Raw genomic sequence first — 20,796 nt, 5'->3', positions numbered from 1 at the left:
GATTGAGAACTGAAGACATTTTTGTATCTTTAACAGCCAGAGAGTAGAGTGATTCAGGAGTAGGTGGTCAGTAATGCCAAATGCTGTAGATGGTGAGAGAGAATGTGAGCTTACTACATAAGCTGCTGGATGTTGTGTTAGAAGTTACTGATAATCTCTGAATAATCAGTTTCAAAGAGTAACCACTGAATCACTAGTTCCAAAATGGTGGAGAAGAGAGAAATGAGAAATGAGGAAAAACAGTCAGGAAGAAATTTATCTGCATTTCCATTACTCATATTTTATAATTTTTATTGTTTTTCTGGCCCCCATGACCATTTAATCAAAAAAGATTGTTGTTTTAAAACTATTTATGAAGTGTTACATAAATGTGACCATATTTTTTTAAGTAGCTTAAATTTTCATCACATACCTCATTGTTCAGTGCTAAAGTCTTTTGTTCAGTGAAGTTTTATGACTGTACCAGCAGGCTGGCCTTAGGTTCTTTTATTTTGTGTTTTCCAATGAATAAGAAAAGTTTTTCAATCAAATCAGCCTTTTTTTTTGGTATGATGAAGTGATCTGATTCTAATCTATCAGGAGATCATTAAGATATTGGCATAAAAATATAATTAAATAGCATAAATTTAAATGAGTTTGTCTATCTCAGCAAATGCTTTCAAGTTCAGTGTAAAGTACAAAGTGCTGCCATGCTTTCTGCTCCCAATTAGATACAGTCTTCTGGTCGAGTTTTACAAATTGCCAAAGCCCTGATGGAAGATGCTGGCAGATACACATGTGTGGCGACCAATGCAGCTGGAGAAACACAGCAGCACCTTCAGCTACACGTGCATGGTAATGTCATTCCCCTGTCTTAACAAAAGAACATTTCTAAGGCTTTTTTTGAACATGATGGCTCATTTTTATTGAATTACAGTGTAAAAGAAACAAGTGTTTATTTTTGTTTGTATGAGAAAAATAGTTGTTTTTTTTTTACATTATTGTAGTTATAATTGCTCATATTAAGATATCAGTTTTTCAAGATATCTGTTAAGATGTTCAGGTTGTCAAATAGGATATGCTAAGCTCATAAATAAACATACTACCCTTAAGTTTTTAATTATTTGAATTCTGTTAACTAATAACTTTGTACAGATAACTTGTTGTAAAGGCAGAGTTGCAGGATTGCTCCTTAGCAATTTCTGTGATTTTTTTTTTTTTTTTTTTTTTTTTTTTTTTGCTGGCTATAAGAGGGATTTTGTAAGTAGAAGCTTTCTTGACTTAGGTTCTTCTCTCAAGTACTTTAGTAAAAAGTCTGGGTAGCCATGGAATATCTCATGAATATTACAGCTTCATAATAAACTTAAAAGATGATTTGACCTTGAATGTGAGACTTCAGATCTCTGGAATCTCATCAGAAAGGGTCAAGAATTATAGGCTTGGACTTTCCTAATTCAGCCAAATATATTTGCAGAGAGCTATCCAAGATTTCCATGTGATACCTTCCTCATTTTCTCTAATCCTTGTGATTTTTAAATAATTTATTCATTCACTTCATTTATTCTTCGTTCATTTATTCACATATTTACTCTACATTTACTGAGCAATTTAACCTAGAAGGATGCTCCAGCATCTAGCTTGATTCCAGTTACATTATCAGTAGGCAATCAATAAATATTAACAAATGAAAAAGTGAATAGTATGTGAATGAAAAAATTTAAATTGGACATTGAATTCTTCTAATCTACTTCTTTATGTATTTTATTTTATTTAAATCAACTAGTTGGGGCCCCCTGGGTGGCTCAGATGGTTAAGGATCTGCCTCGGGCTCAGGTCGTGATCTCAGAGTCCTGGAATTGAGACCAGCTCCCTGCTCAGTGGGGGGTCTGCTTCTCTCTCTCACTGTCCCTCTGTGCACTCTCTCTCTCAAATAAATAAAATCTTAAAAAAATAAATAAATCAACTAGTTAAAAGATTCAGATCGTCAGTTCCCTAAATGTTTTAATAAAACAATTTATTTTCCCACTTTCCCCAAATACGTACACCTAATTTATGGATGTCATATACACAAACCATGTTCTTTAGGACTTTTACTTTTTCATTTAGTAATTAACTTAAAGACCAATATCTCATTATAACTATCTTGAAATTGGCTTGATTGAAATTGACCCTGCTCTCCTTAAGTTGCCTTGAATTTACCTTGTTTCTCATAAGGCCTCCTCCCTCACACTAGTGCTCTTTGGCAGCTGTCTCCAGCTCATACTGAGATCTCCACTTCCATTTAAGAGTGTGCTGTGGGTGGGTTTGCTCTCCTTTCCTCATTTTCCTACCCTGAGGGTCCTTTTCTCCTCATTTTACAGGCTATTTATCTTTTCCCTTACAATAATTTCAGTCCTTATCTAGTCTCCATTGTTGGCTAAAAGGAAACAGTTAAGTGGGATAGCATCATATGCTGCAATCATCTCAGGCACCAGAGTCAGACCAATTGTGGTTTAAATTCTATGCTAACCATGATCTGTGTAACCTCGAGCCAACCATTTAATTTCTCTGAGTATCTGACTTGAAGAGTGCTTTTGAGGTTTTGAAGTATTAGATGTAAAATATCTCCCACTTTTACTCTCTCAGGTGTTATCAAAAAGAAGGGTGTTTTTGTTCTCTAGACTGGATTAAAATATTGAATGAAGAGTGTATATTGAAGAACAGAGTGTATGTCTCTAGAGCTGGGAAGAACCAAACATTAGTGTTGGGGCTCCCAAACTTCAGTGTTCATAAAAGTCATATGTATTACATGTTAAAAATGCGGCTTCCTGGGCCCAGGTCCAGATCTCTTGAAATAACTTCTCTGGTGCAAGTGGTCTGTATGTCATTACTCAGAGGAACATTGGCCCAGACTCTAAAAACTGGCTTAGAGACTTACTAATGTAGTCAAGAATGATTCAAAACCAGAGTTCATGAAAGAAATTAAGGGTCCCATCATATACAAAGCAAAAACAGAAACAAACAAAGAGTCAACACCTAGGAAAACATAAGTCTATAAACCTACGATATGAATATGGTAACAAAATGTATGTTAACAGGGATTGCAATTAGGGTACACACCTACACAGAAAATCATCAGAGAGCAGGACAACAAGCTGGAAGACATCTGAGTTAATGTGAAAGGAAAGAAACAGAAGGATAGTCATTGTAAGGATTTATTAAATGCTACCAAATTGGATGGAGAATATGAAACAATCTTCTTGATACAAATCACAAATGGAATAGAGTAAGATACTTAAAGTACCTGAAAATGTTTTACTAATATGACCTTGACTTGTCCAGATAACAGTTCATCAGTCTGAAGGGAGAATAGATGATGAAATGAACTTCTGATCTAATACTGATTATTATCAACTTGAAAGGAAGTGATTGGCTACTGTACAGGAATCGACAGAAAGTTGACATATTACTTTGGCACTCCTGAAAAGCGAAGTCACATTAGATGTAAATGGGTCCCAACTTGATTCTGTCCCCTTCAATACTTGTATTAATAACTTCAGTGAGAATTGGAGATGTTAACAAAAATTGTAGGAATTTCTAAAGGATTAGTTGACCATAGATTTCTAAAAGACTTAAGAAGTTAAAATGACAAGTTAATCTGATGTGAAACACTACATAAGAATAGGGTTGGAGAAGAGTGGCTTAAAGACACCACACATTGAAATACTGGAGATATCAATGGCTTTCTGCAATTACATAGATACAGTCATTCAATTTCATAATAATGCTAATTAACCTTAGAGTCAGTAATAGAAACTTACAGTATGGACAACAAGAAAGGAATTAGCCCTGTTACACTCTTGCTCTCTAAATGCTTTTGAAGTATTGTATCCAATCCTGGTGCTATATATTAAGAGGAACATTGAAAAATCTATAGAGAAGCAACCAGCATTTAATTTTTTTAACTTATTTAACCAATCTCATAGTTACTTTCTAACTGAGGATTTAATCCCAGTCTTTATTGATGGGGTAACACATTCAGCAAATGAGCATTTACAATAATTGGCATCCAAATGTATTCAATCCTAAGAAATTCAGCTTTCCAATTGTTTAATATTTTCCTTTCTTATAAAAAAGACTGTAGATGCTTCCATTGTTTTCAAGCATAGAAAAAAGTGTTTTCAAAAGGCAAAGGAAGGGTGGATTGTCTCCTGGAAGACATAGAAGACTAAGTCATGATCATGAGGAGAGGAACATTCTTGTGAACCCCTAGGTTTCTTAGGGGGAGTTCTGTCCATTATAGAAGACAGAGACTCTTAGTAGGTGGTCCTTTTTGATCATCAAAGTTTCATAATTCTGAAAGTTCTCATTCTCTAGACCAAACTATGAAATTTTATCTAAACCTCGGATATTTGCCAAGTAAGACAGATGTTTCCACAAACAGATGATTACTTGGAGTCTAATGGCTCAAGCATTCATTACATCTGCACTTAATTATATCCTAGAAAAGATTAACCACAGTGAAGCACCCAGAAGTGGCATGTTGTGATTAAAAGCATGGGCTTTGAATTTGTGTCCCTGTACTGCCGAGTAATATCATGAGGACAATAGGCTTAGATGTTAATTTTTAAATCTGTTTTCTCATCTGTAAAATGGGAAGGATAATAATAATATAATCAGTAGGTTGTTGTGGGGATTGAATGAAAGACTATATGTGCTTACAACTACAAGCTTAGCCTGGTTCCTGGTTTCTAGTTATCATCTGTAAATGGTAGCTTTACAACTGTTTTGGCCAAATGCATATTTGGCTTTTGGCCCTTTTCACAGCACCAACATTTTCCAATATATCTGAAGTTCTGTTGCCATTACGGTTGGCCAGGAACTGTCTTGGGTCTGTATGAGTTGTCTGGTGAAAACATTAGTAGAGCACCCCTTAATTTAATTTTATTATTCTGAAGTATTTGCTTGGCTAACATCTGCTAACACCCACTTAAAAAAGGTTCCTCTATCGTTTCTGTGTTTTGCTTAATAGTTCACTTGTGACCTAAAGGAGACTTGGGAATGTTGTGGGAACTTTTTTTTTTCTTTTTTCTTTTTTTTTTTAAATGGATAACTTCAGTTCAGGACTCTAGTATTGTCTTGGTATAAATAAATTTATTACTCGTTATATCATAATTTTGGTGGTTGAGTGGGATTAACTCACTTTTAGATAGGTCATGTATTAAATCAAATTTAACCAGGATTTGAAAAAGTCAACTCATGCCCGTGAGTAATTAAAGTCATAGGTAAAGTCTAACCCATGATATGTTCAGAAGCAGGTATTGTGGTTTTGGCATGGTAATGTGCATGCAGCTTTTGGAAGAAGGAGAATAGAGAAAAAAACCGAGTTGAATGGAATCCAACCTCCTGCTTGGAGTATGCAGACATCTATTGTTAACATAAGATATTGTTACCTTACTAATGTTTCTGTCTAAAACAGTGCTAAGCTAAATTCAAAATTGCAAGATGATTCTTTTAAATGCTAGAACGGAATTATAACTATCTATCTATCTATCTCATATCTTCTTTATCCATTCATCTGTTGGTGAACGCTTAGATTGTTTCCATATCTTGGCTATTGTGAATAATGCTCTAGTGAACATGGGAGTGGATGTGTCTCTTTGAGATATTATTTCATTTCCTTCAATTATATGCCCAGAAGTAGGATTGCTAGATCATGTGGTAGTTCTATTTGTAATTTTTTGAAGAGCCTCCATACTGTTTTCCATGATGGCTATACCAATTTACATTCCCACCAAAAGAGTACGAGGGTTCCTTTTTCTCTACATCCTCACCAACAGTCATTGACTCTTGTATTTCCTAAAATAATCATTCTAACACATGTGAGATGATATCTTATTGGTGGTTTGATTTGCATTTCTCTGATAATAAGTGTTGTTGAGCAACTTTTCGTGAATCTGTTGGTCACTTCTTAGTCTTGTTTGGAAAAATATCTACGGTTGCAAATATTTCTTCCATTTTAGTACATTGCCATTTTCATTTTGTCAGTTCTTTTCTTTGCTGTACAGAAGGTTTTTAGTTTCCTGTAGTCCCACACGTTTATTTAGCTTTTGTTTTGTGTTTTTGGTGTCATATCCCAGAAATCATTGCTAACACTATTGTTAAATACCTTTCCCCCTATGTTTTCTTCTAGAAGTTTTGTGGTTTCAGGTCTTACATTTACAGCTTTAATCCATTTCGAGTTAATTTTTGAGTACCACACTGTCTTGATTATACTGGTTGATTTTCATATGTTAAACCAACCCTGCCTTCCTAGCATTAGATCCTCTTGGCCATGGTGCTTAATTTGTTTTATATGTTGCTGGATTCACCTTATTAGTATTTTCTTGATTATTTTTGTGTCTGTCTTCATAACAGATATTGGACTGTAGCGTCCTTTTATTGGCTGTCTCTGTCTGGTTTTATTATCAGGTGAAAACTGGCTTCTTAGAGTGATTTGAGAAGTGTTGCCTCTCTGCTCTATTTTGAAAGAGGTTTGTGACAGATTCACATTAATATTTCTTAAATGTTTTGTAGAATTCCCAGTAAAGCCATTTGGGCCTGGGATTTTCTTTGTGGGATGCTTTTTATTACTAGTGTCATTTTTAAATTTTTATACATTTATTCAGATTTTCTATTTTTCCTTGAGTCAGTTTCAGTCATTTATGATTTTCCAGAAATCATCTGTTTCATCTAGTTTATCTAATTTATAGGCACACACTTGTTTATAATATTCCCCCATAGTCCATTTTAATTCTGTAAGGTTTATAGTAATGACCCCTCTTTCATATCTAATTGTAGGCATTTGGTCTTCTCTCTTTTGTTTTGTCTTGATTGATCTATCTAAAATTCTGTCCACTTTGTTGATCTTTTAAAAATATCAGGTTTTGGTCTTATTGATTTTATCTTTCATTTTTCTATTGTCTGTTTAATTTATTTATGCTCTAATGTTTATTATTTTCTTCCTTCTGCTTATCTTGGATTTACTTTACTCTTCTTTTTTCTGGCTTCTTAAGGTAGAACGTTAGATTATTGATTCAAGATTTAGTTTTAGTATAGTTATTTATAGCTACACATTTTATTCTAATCATTGCTTTATGTGTATTTCATAAGTTTTGGTATGTTGTCTTTTTATTTTAAGTTATCTCAGAGTATTATCTAATATCTCATGATTTCTTTGACCACTTAGTTACTTAAGAAGGTGTTACTTAATTTCCACATATTTGTGAATTTCCCAAGTCTTCTCTTGTCATTGATTCATAATTTTATTCCATTGTGGTTAGAAAACACATTCTGTATGATTTTAATCCTTTTAAATGTATTGAGACTTGTTTTGTGCCTAACTTATAGTCTGTCCTTAAGAATGTTAAGTGTGCATTTGAGAAGAATGTGTGTTCTGCTGTTGTTGGATGGAGCATTCTATGTGTTCTTGTGCTTTATACTGTTGTTCAAGTCTTCTGTTTTCTTGCTGATTTTCTGTTTAGTTGTTCTACCCATTATTGAACCTGGAATATTGAGGTTTTCAACTATTATTGTGGAATTACTATTTCTCCTTTTGATTCTGTCAGTTTTTGCTCCATGTACCTTGAGACTCTGTTATTATGTAAATGTATGATTATAGTTGTTACATCTTTTAAAATTGCCCTACTTTGTTGCTAATAATTTTTGTTTTAAAGTCTCTTTTGTTTGATATTGGTGTAGCCTCTCTGGTTTTTGTTTGGTTACTAGTTGTATGGTATATCTTTTTATAACCTTTAATTTTCAATCTATTTGTGTCTTTGACTCAGGAGTGTGTCTCTTGTAGTAGTGTTTAATCCATTTACATTTAATGTAATTACCGACATGGTAGAGTTTATGGTCTACCATGCTCTGTGTTTTTTATATGTATTGTGTCATTTCGGTTTTTATGTTTCTCCATTACTGCCTCTTTATATTAAATAGCTATTTTCTTGTGTACCATTTTATTTCTCTTATTTCTTTTATTATATTTTTCAGTTTATTTTTTGTGATTGCCTTGAGGATCACAATTAACATCTTAATTAATAATATACTTCGGATTAAAATTTAATTTCAATAGTATAAAGAGCTTTGTTCCTTTACAACTCTCTTCCCTTTTCCCTCCATTGTGCTATTATTGCCATAAATATTACACCTTTATTTATCATGATCCCATCAGTTTAGATTTGTAATTACTGATTTATGCTGTTGTCTTTTAAATCATAGAGGAGAAAAAAAGTTATGCTTGAAATATAGTTTTACTGTCTTTACTATTAGTTACTTATACTAGTGCTCTTTATTTCATCATGTGTATTAGAGTTACTATTTCTTTGCAGCCTGAAGGACTTATAGTGTTTCTTGTAAGGCTGGAGACTAGTAATGAACTTTTTTTTTTTTTTTAATTTTCCATGAATGTTTTAATTTCTCCTTCTAAAGGATAGTTTCACTAGAGATAGAATTCTTTGTTGATAGTCTTTTTCTTTTAGCACCGTTAATAAGTCTCCCAGTAGGTTGAGGCCTCCATGTTTTTTGATGAAAAATCAGATACTAGACTTATTGAGGATTCCTGTACATAATAAGTCACTTCTCTACCTTGCTGCTTTTAAGATTCTTTTTCATGATATGTCTAGGTGTGGGTTTCTTTGAATTTACCGAAGTTGGAGTTTGTTAAACTTCTTAAATGTGTGCATTAATGTTTTCCCTCATATTTGGGAAGTTTTCAACCATTTATGTTCAAGTATTCTCTCTACACTTTTCTCTCTCTCCTCTTCTTTGGGATGGACTTTCATTATGAATAATGCTAGATGGTATTCCACAAACCTCAGAGTCTCTTATCTGTCAATTTTCTTTGTTCTTTTTTTCTTTCTGCCCCTAAACTTGGATCATTTCAATTAACCTATCTTTAAATTTTTGATTCTTTCTTCTTCCAACTCAAATACTGCACTTTTAAATTTTAGACTTTGTGTTTGGTTCTTTCTACAATTTCCAGTTCTTGATCAATACTCTCTATTTAGTGAAACATCATTCTCCTACTTTCCTTTAGATCTTTTTTTTTTTAAGATTTTATTTATTTATTTGACAGAGAGAGAGAGGCAGCAAGAGAGGGAACACAAGCAGGGGGAGTGGGAGAAGGAGAAGCAGGCTTCCCGCTAAGCAGGGAGCCCAAAGCAGGGCTCGATCCCAGAATGCTGCTATCATGACCTGAGCTGAAGGCAGACACTTAATGACTGAGCCATCCAGGCCCTCCCCTTTAGTTCTTTAGACACAGTTTCTTTTAACTCTTGGAATATAATAAAATAGCTGATTTTTTTTATTTTAATTTTTTTTTTTAGAAGGAGAGAGAAGGGGGGAGGAGCAGAGGGGGAGAAAGAGAGAATATCTTCTTTTTTTTTTTAAAGATTTTATTTATTTATTTGACAGTGATAGAGACAGCCAGCAAAAGAGGGAACACAAGCAGGGGGAGTGGGAGAGGAAGAAGCAGGCTCCCAGAGGAGGAGCCCGATGTGGGGCTCGATCCCAGGACTCTGGGATCACAGCCTGAGCTGAAGGCAGACGCTTAATGACAGAGCCACCCAGGTGCCCCAAGAGAAAGAGAATATCTTAAGCAGGCTTCACATCCAGCACAGAGCCTGACACAGGGCTCAGTCTCACAACCCTGAGATCGTGGCCTGAGTTGAAATCAAGAGTTGGACACTTAACTGATTGAGACACCCAGCCATCCCATAAGATAGCTGATTTAAAGTCTTTGTCTAATAAGTTTAATATCTGGGCTTCCTCATGGACATATTCTCTTGACTGCCTCTTTTCCTGTGCATGGACCATGCTTTCTTATTTGTTTGCATGTCTCATAACTTTTGTTGAAAAGTAGACATTTTAAATAATATAATGTGGCATGAAATGATGCTCAACATCAAGAATCATCAGAGGAATGCAAGTCAAAACTACAATGAGATATCACCTCACACCTATCAGAATGGCTAAAATGAAAAGTACAAGAAACAACGAGTATTGGCAAAGATGTGGGGGAAAAGGAACACTCATGCACTGTTGGTGGGAATGCAAACTGGTGCAACCACTGTGGAAAACAGTGTAGAGGTTCCTCTGAATATTAAAAATAGAATTATCTTATGATTTAGTAATTCCACTATTGGGTATTTACCCAAAAAATACAAAAATACTAATTCAAAAAGATAATATGCACCCCTATATTTATTGCAGCATTACTTATAATAGCTAAATTATGGAAGCAGCCCAAGTGTCCATCAATAGATGAATGGATAAAGATATGTGATATTGTGAGATAGATAGATAGATAGATAGATAGATATAATGGAATATTACTTAGCCATAAAAAAGAATGAAATCTTGCTATTTGCAACAACATGGCTGCATCTAGAGAGTGTAATGCTAAGTGAAATAAGTCAGTCAGAGAAAGACAAATATCATATGATTTTACTCATATGTGGAACTTAAGAAACAAAACAAAAGAACAAAGAAAAAGAGACAAGCCAAAAAATAGACTCTTAGCTATGGAGAACAAACTGATGGTTACCACTGGAAGGGAGGTGGTTGGGGGGATGGATGAAATAGGTGAAGGAAATTAAGAATGCACTTACCATGATGACCACTGAGTGATGTTATATAATTGTTGAATTGCTATATTATACACCTGAAACTAATATAACACTGTACATTAACTATACTAGGATTAAAAAATAAAAATTCAAAAAATAATATAATGTGGCAGTTCTGGAAACCATATTCTCTTCTTTCCATAGTTATTGTTATAGTTGTAACTGCTGTTGCTGGGGTTTTGTTTGTTTTTGTCTTCTGTTTATTTATTTAATGAGTAGGTAGAATAGAGTTACTCCCCAAAATGTTCACATCCTACTCCTAGAACCTGTGAATATGTTAGATTACATGTCAAAGAGGAATTAAGAATACAGATGGAATTAAGGTTGTTAATCAACTGACCTAAAAATAGGTAGATTACCCAGGATTATCCAGGTAGACCCAGTGTAATCAGAAGGACATTAAAGTGGAGGAAGGAGGCAGGACTTCAGAGTGGTAGGATGTGAGAGGGTCTTATGAATCCTCCACACATCTCCATTGCTGGGTTTGAAGACAGAGGAAGGAAGGCCACAAGCTAAGGAATATAAGTGACCTCTGTAAATTGGAAAAGACAAGCAACAGAGTCTCCTCTGCAGCCTACAGAAAGGAACTACGCCTTTCTGAGACTTATTTTAACCCAGTGAGACTATATTGGACTTCTTACCCATAGAACTGTAAGATAATAAGTTTGTATTGTTTAAACTGTCAAGTTTGAGGCAATTTGTTGTGAAAGCGAGAGGAAACTAATATGGTGAGTTTTCTGAACAATTTCTGTGAAGTCTGTTTTTACAGATTTTAACATGCCCCTGGGGAAAAGGCTGTTTGCACTAAGCAAACTCTGAATCTGATTAAATAAAGACAAGTCCTTTGAGTGTGGATTTCCAGGGAAGGGCCAGACAGGTCAAACAGTGACAGTTTTCTAGCAATAATGCTCTTAGGTAGCTCCAGACCCATTCTGCTTCTTTCAGTATCTGCTAGGCTGCTTTTTTTTTTTTTTTTTTTTTTTTTCACTGTGGTTGCTAAGCTATTTGTTTTCAAGTTTACTGCTGATCTGTGGAGAGAGTGGTGGAAATAGAGGGAGATAAAATGCCATAAAACTCACTGTTTTTAATGAGATTTAGCTGTTTTTCTTGAATAAACACTTCTTGGATTGTTGCAAGTCTTTGGTTAATTTCCAGAGTTCTGAAAAAGTTGATTTTGACAAATTTTCCAGTGTTCTTGTTTCTTTTATGGAGGAGTGGATTTTTGGAGTTCTTACTCTGCCGTTCTTGCTGACGTCTAATCTTTTTTTCTTTAAGTTCTCTAAGGGAATGAAAAATAGCCAACCCACTCCATAGCACTTGCGTTTCTTATTCTTACCATAATGTTTTATTGCAGCAGCTACATAGTCTGTCAAAGCCTTCAGTGATCACTTCAGTCCAGAAGGCTTCAAGTGAGTATTTAAATAACTGTTTAGAAGGAATGTGCCATAGACTAATTATTTTTCCTTTTCAGTTGGAAAAGTCATATAGCCATATTTAAAGGTCTTTTGTGTTTAAATACCATATCATTCATCTGAATTCAGTGCAGAAAACAGAAACATTCTAGGCATTTCAAGCAGGAAGTGTTAACACACTGATTTAAATGGGTACAGATACAAAGGAGGATTGGGTTCTAGGCTTTGTCTTCAAGAACAGCCTCCAGAAATACAGAGATCTGACCCACAAAGACATTTACCCTGAGGACAGATTTTATTTTAAACTTGTTGAAAACCAACTTTGAGTTTCATTGCCTTTTGTTGTTGTTTTTGCTTATTTGTTTTCTTCGGTATTGTCTTCTGCTTTTATTTTTATTATTTCTTTATCCCTGACTTCTTTTGGTTTATTTTATTGGTCTTTGTCTGGATTCCGAGTTGAGCGCTTATAACGTTTATTTTCATTGTTTCTTAGTTTTTAATATGTTAATTAGGGCACTAGGATTTCCTTTGAGTACTATAGTATAGAGCTAGGTGACTTACTGTATGTTTTAAATTTAATCACTCTCATTCTATTTTATTTTTTTCTTTCTACTTTTGTCTTGATTTCCTTTTAATGATGTTTTCCCCTTGTATAGAGCTTTATATTTTTGTTTTTGATTTCTACTCATTTTTATTATAATTTTATTAAATTGTGGTTGTAAATGATTTCTTGAGATTTTGTGGCCTAAGTATATGGCATTTGAAAAAAATGTATATTCCTTGTTAAGTATAAGTGTACATACACACACAAATACACACACAATCTGGGTGGGTATTTTTATTTTTCAAATTCTTTAAAACTTAGTTTTTGTTTCACTATAATCAATTCCTGAGAAAGGTGCACTAAAGTATACTCCTTTTAGATTTTTCAAAATTTTCCTGCTCTTTAACAATTTTTGCTTTGTTATTCAATGCATAAAAAGCATTGCCATTATAATGGATTCATCATGAATCGTGACCTTTTAAGCAATAGAAAGCACATTGCTTTGTCATGTTTAATGATTTTTGCTCAGTATGCCAGTTTATCAGAAATTGATGTCACCCTGTTGTCCTGGCATATCTTTCCCCAGCTCTTTATTGTCAGTATTTTTGTGAGTTTTTTATTTATGCTCTTTATCCACTTGGACTTTTTTATTAAAGAAAATAGTGTTGGGGTGCCTGGGTGGCTCAGTCAGTTAAGCGTCTTACTCTTGATTTCGGTTCAGGTCATGGTCTCTGGGTCAAGGGATGGACTCCCGCATTGGGCTCTATGCTTAGAGGGGAGTCTGCTTGGGATTNTCTCTCTTTCCCTCTGCGCCTCCCCCACTCTCTCTCAAACAAATAAATCTTTAAAAATAAAAAAAATATGTTAACTCTTTGTCTATTGAATAAAAACTAAGCTCATTCATGTTTATGCTCTTGATTTACATAGTTGATTTTTTTTCTTCTTATTTAGTTCTCCTTTCTTCTTTACTCTTCTATTTTTGCTAGACCAATGAATAGATTGATTGCTTGATTGTATATGGGGTAGGGTTGAAGGGCTCCAGTGCATTAAATGAGTTAAATTTAGCAAATCTTTAAAATGTAGTTTTTCTATAAACTTCAGATACTAACTTACATCTATGGTATCTTCTCACAATAAGATAAGGCCTCTAGTTTACTTGTGAGTTTTTCATCCTGGCATCCATTCTATACTCCGTGAGATAGTGTTAGAAACATAGCGCATTCCTATTCTGTGTTGTTATTCCTTTTATACTATGTCTCTCAGACTTCCCAAATTCCTACTTTATTATATGCACATTAAATAATAGAGTAGTATTATCTGTGATATTTAAAATTAAAAATGTAGTTTTCTATTTTATTTTACTAACAATTTAATTATAACTTTTATATCAAAAGAAAAAACTGCTAATAAACCAAAAAAAAAAGATTCTAATTTTTCTGAAATGGTTAAGATAGTACTATCTGAAGATAAAGTCAGAAGTTGAGAAATATTGGTTTCCCTTTTACTGGAAAAGTTCAAATGGGATAGCTTACTTCTTGTTAAAGGCAATTCATCATCAGACCAATCAGATTAATTGGAATAAAAAAATAGTCCTTTAACTTTCTTTACTACCCTGCTAATCTATAATTCTGAGGATTTTCCTACTGGGGACAAAAGAGTGAATGATCTTGAAAACTCAGTAAGATCTTTTTAAAAACAAAATATATGTATTTATTATATTTTTTAAGAGATTATATTTATTTGTGAGAAAGAGAGAGAACAAGCAGTGGGGAGGGGCAGAAGGAGAGAGACAGAGAAGCAGACTCCCCACTGAGCAGGAAGTCTCATGCAGGGCTCAAGCCCAGGCCCGGGAGATCATGACCTGAGCCAAAGGCAGATGCCCAACAGACTGAGCCACCCAGGTGTCCCAAGATCTTTTTTTATCCTGTTCTTCAGTTCTACTTAATAGAATACTTTTGTTCCAAGTATATCATCAGTGTGTATGTGAAAGACAGAAAGGAATGATAATTTCCACTGAGCAAATAGTTTCTGTTTAAATGTCCTACTTATGTGAATTAATTATGTTTGGGCTTCTTGTAGAACCACCTAGTCTGGAGGATGCGGGGAAGATGCTGAATGAGACCGTGGTGGTGAATAACCCCATTCAGTTGGAGTGTAAGGCAGCTGGAAATCCCTTACCTGGTAGGTTTACTTGTGGACTCCCTAACTTACTGACATTTTAAGATTTCTGGGAAAAGCTAAATCTGCTTATGAGCACAATATAGTAATTACTAATAAAGGAAAGATTATAGAATACATTCCAAGGGTAAAGCAATGACAAGGAGGATATAATTAGGTGGATGATATTTTTGAATTTTCATTGCTTCTAACTGCATGAAATAATTTGCCCATTTAAACAAGGTAGAAATATGTAAATAACTAATTGTCTTATTGTCCTTACTGTGGCCACAAATCCACAGTGGTAGTTTTTTTTATAAATTTATGTTGAAAAACATTTTTTTCTCTATTTCAAATTGATTATAAATCCATCATTTAATGAGAATATTATTCTTTTTGTTGATTCACATCACTGGTAAGTTAACATGAATAAATAATATAATTTATTAGGCTAATAGTGTGTATAGTCTTTGGTTTTGGTCAAATGCATAGACAAAATTTTTATAGGTGAGAGGAATAGATATAACAAAAAGAAATAGAATTGGTTAAAAGTTTGCTACCAAACAATATTGATACATTAGAGATAATATAAAGAATATTTGCTTTATAATTTCATTTTCAGGACACTTGTATTGGCTTGGCTATTCATGTTTTTCTTAGGGTTACCTCCTCCTCAAAACCAATCCTAAAGAGGTATTTAAACTGATTAAACTTGAATAATAAGCATAAGAATAAAGCAATTCTTCTTATTTTTTTAAAGATTTTATTAGTTATTTGACAGAGAGAGAGCACAAGCAGGGGGAGTGGCAGGCAGAGGGAAAGGGAGAATCAGGCTCCCCACAGAGCAAGGGGAACCTGATGTGGGACTCAATCCCAGGACCCCGAGATCATGATCTGAGCCAAAGGCAGTCACCTAACCAGCTGAGCCACCCAGGCGCCCAATTCTTACTATTTTAGTTAACCTCCAATTTAGTGGTATCGAGCTTTAGAAGAAAAAAATTAAATAGATGTACTTCTTCCTTCTTTCCCTTGCAGCTATTACGTGGTACAAAGATAATCGCCCACTCTCAGGTTCCACTGGTGTGACTTTCTTGAACAGAGGACAGACTATTGATATTGGAAGTGCCCAGATCGCCGATGCTGGCATATATAAATGTGTGGCCATCAACTCAGCTGGAGCCACAGAGTTATTTTACAGTCTGCAGGTCCATGGTTAGTGACACTTCTAGATTCATCCTGGGGTAAAAATGCATTCAAAATGATTACATAGTGTGTTTTGTTATCTTTATTTAAAGACTCAGTGTTCTAAAACTGATGACTGTTTTTATTTCCTGACTACTATTAAAATGCTCTACTGTCACATGCTGTTGAACTTCAGTTTGCTTTAGATGAACTGTTGAAAAAGTCATCAACGATGTTATCAGCTAATGACAATAACCCTGTTTGTAAATTCTGTCTATCAAAATCATAGGTTTTGATCACAGAAAGATTTTATGTTATTACCTCTAGTAATGCTTTTAAGACAACGTAGTTGTCATGGATATACTGGAGGAAGGCGTGCACGCACACATACCCCTGGAAATCAAGAAATAAAAATATACTCTGGCGTTAAAAACTGGAATTCCTAAACAAAGTAGCAAAACCTCCTTCTCCTCATCTGTAAAGTGGAAGTATTGATAATTGAATAGCTGTGTTTAGAATCTCAAATAAGTAATGTGAAAGAACTCAACAAAACAAAACCACAAAAAACCCATATGTGAAAACAGAACTATACACTATTTTTCATTAGTTTGAGTTGAAATATTCGGTGATGTTAATATATCTTACTTACTTTTATTTACTTTTTATTTCTTTTCAGTGCCTCCGTCGATTTCTGCCAGCAATAACATGGTGGCAGTGGTGGTTAATAACCTGGTGAGGTTAGAATGTGAAGCCAGAGGAATCCCTGCCCCAAGTCTGACCTGGTTGAAAGACGGGAGCCCTGTCTCTAGTTTTGCTAACGGGTTACAGGTACTCTCTGTCCTAAGAGCAATCTACCACCTGATTATTAAATACAGTATAAACAGGTAAAGCTGTTAACAAGATTTGGAGAATAATTAACAAAGGTTATCCAAAAACATACACATTTACATCCATAATTACCATCCACACAATTGGAATTTCTAAACAATTCTTTAAAAGCTCAGTACAGGGTCACCTGGTGGCTCAGTTGGTTTAGCAACTGCCTTAGGCTCAGGTCATGATCCCAAGGTCATGGGATCGAGCCCCGCATCTGGCTCCGTGATCAACGGGGAGCCTGCTTCTCCCTCTCCCTTTGCTACTCCCCCTGCTTGTGCTCTCCTGCTCTCTCTCTGTCAAATAAATAAAATCTTTTTTAAAAAATAAGTAAAAGCTCAGGACATCTAAGAATTCTTTTATTTCATATGTAGGTACTATATTTTGACCATTTGTTTTACTTTCTACCTACTTCCGCATCCCCATTCCCTGCCACCAGCACAAAAGATACCTTGCACAAAGAAGTGTTCATCAACAAAAACAGGAATTTACTTCTAAAATTTGTATTAAAATGTTTGGAAACATTCATGAATTAGAGAACCATATAGGGGATATTTAATTTTACAAAAACATCAAGTAATAAAGTAAGAAAAATTAGAAAGGCAACATTGTAGAAATGAAATTTGAATTTGAGAAAGCAGTTTAAGTGCTTCAGATTGACTCAAAATTAAAATTATAGAAGCCCACATATCTCATTTAAAGTGTACTTTAATTTTATTTTACCTGGTAGAGAACTTAGTTTTCCCACCATTTTACTTAGCTTTTTTAAAAAATCCACTGCTTTCAGAATTTGGGACCATACAAGATCCAAAGTTAATGTCCATATTTTAGAAGTACAACTAGACCAATAGGATAAAAGAGCATAAATGTGACTAATTAATTTATTTGGCTGCTACTTTGCTATTAATTATAACTTCTTATTTATCCTGCCCAAGAAAATTAGAAGGAAGATTAGCTCCTCTTATTCCCACTTCTTCTCATCTTTCTCCCCTGGTGGCTTTCTCTTCTCTGCAGTAAGGATGGATGAGATTGGACCTTCACTTGATTTTGTGTATAGGGACTTGTTTTCAGTGGTTATTACCAAGTTTGGTTCTAGCTTTTCACAGTCTTCTTTCAAAGAGAGGATAAGAAGTAGATTATATGATGCTTGCCCACTTTAAAATATCCAAGTGGAAAAATGAATAAAATAAAATGTCCAAGTGGAAATCTTTCTGGAGGCAAATGTCAATGGATTAACTGCAGAAAATAGGAGAAAAAAGGCTGTTTACACGTATGTTTCTCAGAGGAGCATGTTGGCTATTGATCTTTCTTTTCATCGAAAGGTTCTGTCTGGAGGCCGCATCCTAGCATTGACCAGCGCTCAAATCAGTGATACTGGGAGATACACGTGCGTGGCAGTGAATGCTGCTGGGGAGAAACAAAGGGACATTGACCTCAGAGTATATGGTGAAGTATTGTAATGATTATTTCTGTTCTGATAGATGTGTTTAATTCCTAAAATCATTGAGGAAGTTAAGGGAAGATATTGACAATAAAGAACCATGAGCAATAGAAATGATTTTACAGTATCGATTCAAATCAAATTCTACCTTTCTGCTTTATATTTGACTTTGTCTGATTTTCCTTTCTTAAAGTTCTGAGAAATTAAAATAAGCATACATCCGGCATGCTAGGTGTTGGTTTCATAGAATACTCTAAAGAACATGACTATGGAGAGCAGCTTTGCAATTTGGAAGTTATAATCTTCTCACTAAAGAAAGCATCTGTTCAAGTAGCTCTCTTGACCTATTCTACTCAAAGCCTTGATTTTATTACTTTTAAATTATAATCAGCATATTTTGCGGTCAATACTGTATGAATTAAAGGCTATTTGAGAAGCAAAAGTTAAGTATAAATGTAGAGAAAACTCAAGTTTTTTCCTACCTGTGATGTAGCCATAAGGTACAAAAGGAAATGTCTAATTCTATCAGAGCAAAAGTCCTCCTGGATAGAGTTCAGTCCTAATTGACCTCCATTCACAGGATGTGTTTTTCATTCCACATTTTAGTTTATCTTTGCAATTTGAGCTGTTTTAGGCTTCTTTCAGTGTCTGTCTTATTTGCATTATTTTCCTTGGTCATGGAATAATGGAATTGTTTCTCCATGGCCCCTCAAAGAGTATCTGGGTTTTTTCTATTTTAATTCCAGTATAATTAACATACAGTGTTATATTAGTTTCAGGTGTACAATCCTCTTTAAGTCCCACCTCACTTCCAAGTAGTGCACTCCTATTCAAAATATATCTTTTTTTTTTCACCTCCAGACCATGTGGGTTGACTCCTCTTTATAAGTTTGCCAAAAGTAAATGTTAACAATCACAAGTAACTTATAAATCATAGTTTTTTAATAAAAAAAAAAAAACCCTCGTTACAACATGGATAACATACATGTCTAATGGAGCTCGAAAGTCCCAGTTGGCATTAGTAAACTACCAAAAGGCTCTCTGTGCTTCCCATTTTCTGTTGCTTCTACAGTTGACATGGGTCCACATCCAGCCTCCAGCTTTGCTGGTGCTCTGTGTTGGAGATAACAGATGTGTCTAAAATGCCCAACTCCAGGGAATCTACACCTTCCTTTAAATCTAATTGAGTCATTTTTATGTTTTGTGACGAATTGGAATGCTGACAATGTGAAATATCCTTAGAGAATGTAAGAATCTAAGGATTCTTAGATCAGTCGATCTAAGCATGTGATACAAAAGCTTCTTCAATAATTAGCAAGCAAGCAGAGAAGTGACATGGGTATTTGCTGGGTTTTAGTCAGGACTGAAAATCTGGGATTGGCTCCTTCTGTTTCTACACGTGTTAGCATCAAAAGTATACCGGAGAGATGATAGAGAGTTGATATTTTCCAGGAGTCATAAAAACATGTATCACTTATTTTTTATCATTTGCCAAGGCATTTCCGTACCACCCTTTTGGTCTGAAAACTGGGGTCTTTCCTCTGTTATAAAAGTCAGATGGTTAGCTAACATTTACATATGCTTAGCATTTGAAATACAGATGCACAGCTAGCAATTAAAGAAATGTAAAATTTCATATTCTTAATCTGAAATTAGTTTCCAATCTGTGCTCCCCTGTTAGTATTATTTCCATATATTATATTCCTCTATTTGTAGTAGTAACCTTGACAATCTCGTGTCTCATTGGAGCCTAATGAATGTTCATCTCCAGTGGCCAATCCTCTTTAGATTTACATTGTAGAGTATGGGGGCGATAAGAGGAGTAGACAGTGGATGAAATAGCTTTCCCTACAATTGCAAGAGGAGTTCATTAAAATATTTCCCCCGGGTATAAATTCAGGGTATGTTTTACTATCTTCCGAGGGGCTAAAACAAGAGAATTGGGTTTTTAAATGATTGAGATTCCTGTATCTTTACTTTAAACTGAAGCTCAGAGAACTTTGTTAGACATCACACATGCTCCAGCATCTCAACAAGTGTAACCCTACGACACTGCTAATTTTGATAATTAAATTTAACAAGTATAAAGCGTAGGATGAGAAACAGACACGATACCCCCCTTCCTAAGCAATATAACCACAAAGCTAAGTAAGGATAACATCTAAGGAAGCCGAGATCTAAAGGGTAGAGCCTTGTTCTCTTCTCAGACTAAACAAAAAGTTGGAAATGAAAGGACAGAAAACATAGATGCATTTCAGTAATATATATCCTCGGCTATAATTAGATTTGCTTTAATTTATGTTCCTTAAGAAACAAATACTCTATTGTTTTTGCATTTTTCCTCTCAATTTAAAAAAAAAAGTCTAGTTTCTTTTTGAAGTGGATTCAACTAATTTAGCCATAAAGAAAAATAATTGGAGGAAAAATATTTGGAAATAAATTAGCATTCTGCTTTCTTGAATTATTTCTGACTTTTACTTCTACAAGTAGTCATAAAGAATTCATGCTCTTTTGTAAATTCTATAAATACTCTAAGGTAAACATATTTTTATGCAGTTA

The 20,796-nt window shown here is 34.5% G+C and overlaps 1 protein-coding gene across 1 annotated transcript in view; it reads left to right on the top strand.

Annotated features, from left to right (window-relative positions):
- Positions 1 to 20,796, top strand: part of HMCN1 (hemicentin 1) — a 469,289-nt gene that overhangs the window by 288,761 nt on the left and 159,732 nt on the right. The window contains exons 36-40 of the mRNA XM_008696988.2: positions 711 to 834; positions 14,664 to 14,765; positions 15,777 to 15,953; positions 16,600 to 16,751; positions 18,119 to 18,242. Coding sequence (XP_008695210.2) covers positions 711 to 834; positions 14,664 to 14,765; positions 15,777 to 15,953; positions 16,600 to 16,751; positions 18,119 to 18,242 — 679 coding nt within the window. The remainder of the gene's footprint in view (positions 1 to 710; positions 835 to 14,663; positions 14,766 to 15,776; positions 15,954 to 16,599; positions 16,752 to 18,118; positions 18,243 to 20,796) is intronic.

This window comes from Ursus maritimus, unplaced genomic scaffold (genome assembly GCF_017311325.1).
Source record: "Ursus maritimus isolate PB19 unplaced genomic scaffold, ASM1731132v1 scaffold_2, whole genome shotgun sequence".
Lineage (NCBI taxonomy): Eukaryota > Metazoa > Chordata > Mammalia > Carnivora > Ursidae > Ursus > Ursus maritimus.
Note: the sequence above shows the minus strand (reverse complement) of the source record. Positions and strands in the feature narration are given on the sequence as shown.